We start from the raw sequence: 8,403 nt of genomic DNA, 5'->3' as shown, positions 1-8,403 counted from the left end.
TTCACAATGTTACTAGTTATTTCTAAAGCTAAAATGGTGTAAACTGATTAGTTTGATATATGGGCCTTTCTCTGGCAAGTGGCCATTGCACATTATGAGCACAGTAAAGAATGCAGTTTTTCATTTTCACCTTATTCATTTTCATAATATTTTATGATATCTCAATAGTTTCTATCACATATATGGAAACATTTAAATTGGTGGTAACATTTGCAGCACTTAATGAAACTCATGATTTCCACAAGTTCAGCGCAGGTAAAGTTTTGACAGTTAATTCACACTAAATAGTTTGATGACTTCTAAAGAATGGTTGGATTGTTAGACTACCATTTCTCTATAACGCATACACCCCCACAAAATAGCAAAGAGAAAATGAATCAAGTTTTTATTGGCTTGCAGGTTCGATATTTGATCAGTCTCCAAATAGATGATTCTCCAAAGTCCTGTCACTGACCAGTGATGAAGTACCTAAAAGTCTTCATTTTTCTTGAGACTGTGTATTTGGGACCAAAAGGGCAAGCAAACAGCCCAATTAATAAGATAGACCTCCACAGAAAAAAGAAATCAAGTTGGCAGAGGAAATAGACAACACAAATGTTCATATTTGATTCTGTGTGTGTGTGTGTGTGTGTGTGTGTGTGTGTGTGTGTGTGTGTGTGTGTGTGTGTGTGTGTGTGTGTGTGTGTGTGTGTGTGTGTGTGTGTGTGTGTGTGTTTTCCTTTCTGTGGATTCCTAGACTAACAAGAAGACAATAAAATATCAGATCATAAAAAATAAAGCATGACGCTTTTGACTGAATGAAGGTAGAAAACATTCCTCAACTCTGTTATGCTTTGTGGAATTAGAAATCTATCAGTAAAATAGTAAAAATTCTAATTGTCTGATTCAAATTCAAATTTTTAATGCAGTTATTCAAGTTAAACAATTCACATTAAAATATAAATGATTAAAATTATATTTCTTGTGACATATTTCGGCCTAAGAGTACTGCCTAAGAATAGCTACCATCAAAGATATGCACAAAATCTGGTGAAAATGGAAATAAAACTGGTCAAAATAAAGTTTAAAGACAGGGTATAAGAAGAACTTAAGAATGGCAAATATTGTTGAACCTGGAAGGGAATAATAACTATAGTGAAAATGTAGAACATAAAAGGAGTTTAACCCTGATAAGTCTGCAGAGGGCAGTCAGACTGAGAATGATTTAAAAAAAAAAAAAAAAAGAGGTCCAGACAACTCTTGAAGAGACAAATGTGAGCAAAAGTCATGGGCTTGACTCCATCAGCAATAGACTGATTAGAAAGTGTCCCAATGACTGCCAGAGTATGCTTGAGTCAAGGTTCATAATCATGGTTGTTGCTGAATCTGTGATTGTCAGCCTCCTAGTATACTCTTTTCTACTTCCTCCGATCCATTTCTGCGTATGTTACTTCCAAACTTGTACAATGATCACAGTCTAATTCTACTACATAGTATCAGTTAGTATCAATTATGCAGTGCTTCCCCTGCTCCCTTTTTGATAATGTGAAGCTGAATTTGGCCAAAAGCTGGAGGCTCAAATTTCCCATATTCAAATGGCCACACTATTTTCTACCACCACGGGATCCATGTATGTGTATGGCACTTCCAAACTCTTGTTCCTGGCTTTGATGATTGCACTTAACACTTCAAGCTCTCCTTGAAAGTCCGTTATAATCTTGTGGGGAATCTCCTCAGTGAAATGATTCACCGGGTACTGGCCAAGAGGAACCTAGGGAGATCAATGATACATTTGTTTTTCTTCCTCATTCAGAGTCATTTAATGACTCTTGACATCATAATTATAATTATAAAATGTAAGAGGTAGTAGCTGAAAATATATAGGATTTGTGTAATTTTTCATGAAATGTAAGCCACTTACAAAGTCACTGGATTGCTTGCTGAGAAGCCACATGGTGGCCATACCCTGAACTGTTGTGTTGACATCAGGGAACGTCTTCAGCATAGTGGCATTGCTTGTTGTCCCCTTTGTGGTTGGTGGAGGAAGTTGCAGGGAGATAGGTGTGTTGGGCATCCAGCCACCATAGTCATACTGCATTGAATGAGTAAGTAGCAGATAACTGAATAATAGATTTTGAAATGTGGATTTACGATGAATTCCTTCTATGTTTTTAGTATTATCAATGATTGTTCTTTTTACTGATATATGCTCAGATAGACAGCATAATCTGACATTTGCAAATGCTGGTTGGTGAAGGCATATCCGTCTGAGGCAATCGGATTGTTCAAAACCTTGGTTCATAAACATGTGCCAAGACAAATTAAATTCCAACCAGAATCATCTTTACTTAGTGTTTACTGCTAATGAGCATGTATTTGCAAATTGGCTTGGTAAACTCAGACTATGATCAGAAAAAAACCCCACAAAAACCGAAATGTCATAATTGATTATTTCAGTAAATGACAAGGATTCACCTGTCCTGTGTTCACAGCTGAGTGCTGGGCTGAGCCCAAGAAGATCACCATGGTAACAAACTTGACCAGCTCAGTCACAGTGGTAAGGCTCTGGGGAATTCCTGATAATTGGAGAGAATAAACCAAATTACTTAAAACATTTAGTCAACAGAATATAAATTTGATTTATCCTTTAATTATCCTCTAATTGTATATAATTTGAACACAAAGCACTGTTATTATCATAAAGTTTGATATTTTCTTTAATGCCCACCTGTGCAAGCTTGAGAAAGGAATCCATGCTCAAAAATATCCCCAATCCACTTCTGCAGTTCAGAGTCTTGCTGGACCTCATCATCAGTCTTGTAGTGGGTGCTGAGAATTGCCTTCACAAACCTGAGAAATGAAGATACAGTCTGTAAAACACATTCCTACTTGTTTATAGATTATATAAATTATAGATTTTACTACACAATGTAGACTCCAAGATTATTTGAATTATATAACTCATTGTCCGAATTTGAGCATTTTCAATCCAATACAGGACTGCTAAACTGCATTTGATTTCTTTAGTTGTACTCAATAACCCGAGTGTTTGAAGGACCCTATAAACTGTCATTCAGGGCGACAGTGATTGCTGTACAAAAAACATGAAGTTTATTGCATCGGGTTAGACCAACTGGAGGAACTTATGCAGAGAAAATGTTGATAAAAATACAAATAAGAGGCAGGGACAAGAGGATCTCAGATCTTATACTACTGTAATTGAAACACAGATTATCCAAAGGAGAATCTGCACAAATGTTTTCATTTTTAGAAAGTCTGATGAAAGAAATAGGAGTAAACTAACTTTTAAATTGCAAAAGAAAACTAAATATAGTTAATATATTTGATCTCTCTTATTTTCCTTATTCAGGAAATGTTGATGTGCATAATCTCCAATTTAAAAAGCCATCAGTGCATTAAAAGATTAATTGTATTTGCAGTAATTATTGCCATTGTTTGTGCAGTTATTTGCTTGATTTCAGTTAGCAGTATCCTGACTAACACAGCCTTAGTCAACTGTGAATAATGTGAGAGCAGTCAAATGCTCCAGCCACTCATGATGATTAGTAGCTAAAATAAAATCCTCGTTCCGCGTCAAAGTTCTGCCTAAATATTAGACTGGTACTAAATGGCTCCTCGGACAGCACATTAATGTGCATGAACTTTAAAATGGATCAAATTCATCCTTTAATTTTACATTTGTACGTTGTATTTTCAGATTGCTCTCCCGTGATGACTGGTGCTACCTGCTGGAACTATTTCATTGACACAGATGTGCAGTCTGCTGGCCAGCTGATCTGTCCTTATTAACATTACTCCAAACCTCTCATGACACACCAAACCCTTAAACTCATCTGAGACACACACTGTGTAAAGCCTTTTTTTTTTTTTTTTTTTTTTTTTTTTTTTTACTTTGGGGTACTCCATGGTCTCTAAATACATTATAACAAATCCTAATAGTATGTAAGTATATCATTGCAGAGTATCTAAGACATGAAGGGTTTTGCATCAATATTATATTTCTTATTAATACACCACAGACTGGAAACTGCCTTTACTACCTATGGATGATGTCCCAGAGCTTGAGTCCATCATCCCTGTAGTAAAAGTTTGGCATGGCCTCCAGCCCACGCTCAGCGATGTCATCTGGTATACAGAGGGAGCTGTAGGTCATTGAGGACAGTGATCTCGTCAGGATGGTCATCATATCACCACCAGAAGCTGCAAACTACACAACAAATCACAGTGAGAGGGAAATATTCTACATGATATATACAAAAATAAATAGATAAATAACATTGTTTAGGCGATGATTTATTGAGTGTGTTGTTTTTTTCATACCTTGGTGAAAACTCCAGCCTCCGATATTAGAAGAAGTCGAGCTAAGTGGTTGATTTGCAGAGTGTAGCGAGTGTGAGGTACAAGAAGCTGAGGGAAGAAGGGAACTCTGTTAGTAACACAATGATTTTGTTTTATTTCATGTATTGTTTTATGCATTGTGTTTTACATGTATATGTGATGTTTAAGTGTTGTGTTTTATCCTGCATTACATGTCCTTTTTGGACAAATACAGACTTAATCGATAACAAAGTAGAAACTCTTGATGCCTCTTTACTATTTGTCAATTTAAAATACTTGCAAATACATGCAAACACAAAAACATTATAGTTCATCAACTTCAGTTACCTTGTACAGAGGATGCACCATGGGAATGTTCCGCAGCAGTGACACTGCAAAGACTTCAGCCAGCAGGTGAGTGCGCAGCAGGTGGACATTGAGTTGATGCTCGTTGAAATCGGCACTTCTCACAAATATCTTTGCCATCAGCCAGTCGTACTCAGAGTCAGTGGGAAGAAAAATCGGGTTGTCATCTGCTGGGATCTGCTTCAGCTACAGGGGGAGGAAAAGGGTTGTAGTTTATTCAGTGCATTCCATCTATTAACATGCAGCAATCACAATTTGTGATTGCAAATTAATCCTAAAATTAATTCTGTAATAAAAAAAGGTAACCAATGTAAAGATTTTGTGATTGGGGGTCTCTGTCTCTTTTGTCAGAACATGTGCTGCTGAGTTTTGGACGCGTTGTAACTGATAAATTGCTTTCTTTGAAACACTAGACTGAAAAGCGTTACAATAGTCCGGCCTGCTGGAGATAAAAGCGTGTATTCATTTCACTGTGTCAGCCTGGAGGAGAAGGTCTGACTCTGGCAATAGCCTTTAAATGTTTATCTTACATTTTATGTCTTTGTTCAAGTTTCAGATCCCTGGTGAAATCATAGATGCACTGGGAGTAGTGGTCACAAAAACAGTAAGGCAGGTGCTGATGTTGATCAGGCATAACTTGGAATACTTTGTCATTAGGTTATAACTTTCTCCTGCTATGTGCACGTCATGGTGCCACACTCCATGTAATGGGAACAGTCTCTGCGGCCTCAATCAGCAATCAAACACAAATCTTCAGTATGAGCTATTTTTGAGTGCTAATCTCACCTGAATAGCAATTGGCATCAGTTTATCAACGGGTGTTTTGTGGAGCAGGATGAGGGGAGCCATTAGGTACTGCTTTTTCCCATTGATAATGTTTGGTTTCAGTCCATCCAGGCGCTTGTAGTCACACAGGAATATGTTGCCTTTCTGTTTGGAAATTTCAGTAGGAAGCAGAAATGATTGAACTCACTTGCATTCAGTCTAGATATTACGTGTAAGTGCAATCATTTACCAAGCAAGACATCGATTACTAAGATCAGCTAGATGCAAAAAAAAGTTGAAATAAAATATATTTCAGGAGTGTGAGACAATCACCTCCATTTCATCTGCCAAGCTGCACTGACCACGGATGAAGACCATGTCATCAGTGACAGGAAAGTTGGGGGGCAGGGCTGTGCAACGTCGGATCAGCATGGGGTTGACACCATTAAGATACTGGTATCCGAAAAAAGCATCCTCCTTCCAATGTTCTTGGACATAGTCTGGAAAAATATCAAAGTTTAACTTCCTTGTTTTTGAAACTTTGGGCCACCAAATCCTGTCTGCAATTGTCATTATCCTAATTTATGACATTATATGAAACAGAAAAATGAAAGGGTGACACAGAATTCAATATCAGAGACATAATTGCCAGTCAGAAAAGCAATCTATGACAGTCATTAGTTTTCTGAAAACTGTAAAAACTCTAGATGTTTTGATAGATAGACACATTTTTCACATTTTATAAAGCTTAGAACACCTTACATTATGTAAAATGTTCAAATTGAAACCAATTGTCAATCAACCATTAACCTACCATGTTGGCACAATACCTGATATGTCAGTCTGTTTGCAGCAAAATACTCGATTGATGTCATCAATGTCTGTCCAGCTCTCCTTATATCTGTCCAGACCCTTCAGGCCCAGCTCTGTCAGCCTAGAAAATAAAAGTACAGAAACATCATTATAAGTCTTTCAATAATTTTGATAGATAGGCAAATAGATGAATAGAATGACAGAATATGAGGGCTTCACCCTGTGGATGCAGTGTAGAGAAACTCGGTAGTCTTGGTGAACGAGAAGCGGACCTCACAAGGCAGTGAAAGAGGGTTTTCGGTCTTCATGCAATGGGGCATTCCCTCTCTGTACACAGCCCAGCTGGTAGAAATAGAGAAGAGTGGTGAAGGATTTGGAGCAGTAAGTGCAGTTTCAATTTAGAGTATGCAAACATAATACACTTAAAATTCTGCAACTTCTTTTAGAGTTTAATTGATAAATCCTGGGATGCAAATGTAACCATGTCATGTGGCGGTCAATTTCTCATTTCATCCTTGATATATGTATTCTAACAGGTGAAGGAGGTTTGCCTGCCAGATAGTTTTGGGGTGCATAATACTCAAATGTTTACAAGCTCTGAGCTCTCACCGATAGTCTTCCTCTCGCTGCTTAAGCTCCTGCTGCCGACTGTACCTGCCAAGATGATGGTTGTCTTCAAGGATGGTAAGAGCTTAATAGGAAAAAAAACCCACAAAAAAAACCCAACAAGGTTTAAAATTGTTTAGTTTGCAGGACCTGTTGTTGTGTTATATCTTCTCTGGTCAGTGATTACAATAACAGATATCAGACAAGCATATTCCCACAAACCTGTTCCCTCTCTGAAGCGGTGCACATCACTGTCAGTGATCCAGCGGTAGATGGGAAAGTTGTAGGTGTCTCCCTCAGGGGATTTTACTTCCACTTTGGCAGGAAACCAAGAGTCCTCTGGGAACAACGGGAGGCTGTGTTTGTCTATCTCTATCAGCACTAGTTTTCCAATGGAGGTGGGGCAGGACACAGTGAAACATGATACCTATAGAGTAAAGACAAAATGCTTTGAAAAAAACTACAAGATATTAAGATCAAGTGTATTTGATAATCAAGAACTGATCTGTAACATCCCAGTGATCTGCATACAATTACTACAAGGGTGGAAACAAATTTTAATATATGTGCAATATGATGGCCTTAATTGAAATACAAATTTTCTGATCGTCATTCTGTGAACTTTTGCTTTGGTCATGTTTGTGGCCATAGGTTGCACCTTTGCAGAGCTCTGCATATCCAGTTTAAACACATTTAGAGTTAGTGTTTTCATCAATTTGTCTAAATCACAATTTAATGTGCCAATAATCTCATACAGGAAACACTGAGATATATTTAAACATGGAGATGTATATTTCAGACTTACTGATCCCCTGATGAAGCATAGAGCCCCTTTCAAGCTCTTGAGCCACGTTTGTTTACTCTCTCCATCTGTGCCCACCAGTTTAATAAAAATATTGTTGAAAGTGGAGCCAGTGGCAAGATTGGAAGTGAATACGGTCACTTTATATTCAACCATTTTCCTTCCTGATGGTGGTAGAATCCTGTTGGGGAGAGAATTATAATATAATTCTCAACACTGACAAGATTGACTGAGTTACATCAACCTAGGTGTGTAAAATATTTCAAATACTGGAATTACAATAAAAAAAAAAAAAAGGAATCGAAAAAGTTATCAAAACAATACATTTGTCTTTTCTCAATAATGTATTTCTGTCGTCCAATCATAGCTGCCTGAAATCCTTTCTTAAACATTTCTCTTACCTCTGATAATGACGTTCCTTTAAAGAGTTGTTCTGGGTAAAACTAATCCCCTCTGATTTCTCTTTTTATACACTCAGTTTTGTGGGAGTGTCCTGCAAGTAGCAATGATCAGGCACGTTGATGGAATGTTGGACATGTGTGAACATTTACTGTGCTTGATAAACCACAGGAAGATTGTGTAAGATCTAAGATCTAAGATATAAAGATATCTTAAGCTATAAAGCCATTTCTAAAGCTTTGGGACTCCAGCGAACCACAGTGAGAGCCATTATCCACAAATGGCGAAAACATGGAAGAGTGGTGAACCTTCCCAGGAGTGGCCGGCCAACCAAA

General features: G+C 37.6%; 1 protein-coding gene across 1 annotated transcript; it reads right to left on the bottom strand.

Annotated features, from left to right (window-relative positions):
• Positions 1–363: 363 nt before the first annotated feature.
• Positions 364–8,117, bottom strand: LOC138615619 (polyunsaturated fatty acid lipoxygenase ALOX15B). The gene is made up of 15 exons (XM_069689370.1): positions 8,071–8,117; positions 7,673–7,850; positions 7,090–7,294; positions 6,871–6,952; positions 6,481–6,603; positions 6,279–6,382; positions 5,782–5,948; positions 5,470–5,613; positions 4,666–4,869; positions 4,321–4,407; positions 4,041–4,207; positions 2,708–2,829; positions 2,455–2,555; positions 1,901–2,071; positions 364–1,750 (listed from the first exon to the last, which is right to left on the bottom strand). The coding sequence occupies exons 2-15, from the start codon at positions 7,823–7,825 to the stop codon at positions 1,571–1,573; spliced, it is 2,010 nt and encodes a 669-aa protein (XP_069545471.1). The 5' UTR covers positions 7,826–7,850; positions 8,071–8,117; the 3' UTR covers positions 364–1,570.
• Between the last annotated feature and the right edge of the window lie 286 nt (positions 8,118–8,403).

This window comes from Brachyistius frenatus, unplaced genomic scaffold, assembly GCF_029030835.1.
Source record: "Brachyistius frenatus isolate BFR_SWC_R1_liver_20210118 unplaced genomic scaffold, ASM2903083v1 Contig_7, whole genome shotgun sequence".
Lineage (NCBI taxonomy): Eukaryota > Metazoa > Chordata > Actinopteri > Embiotocidae > Brachyistius > Brachyistius frenatus.
Note: the sequence above shows the minus strand (reverse complement) of the source record. Positions and strands in the feature narration are given on the sequence as shown.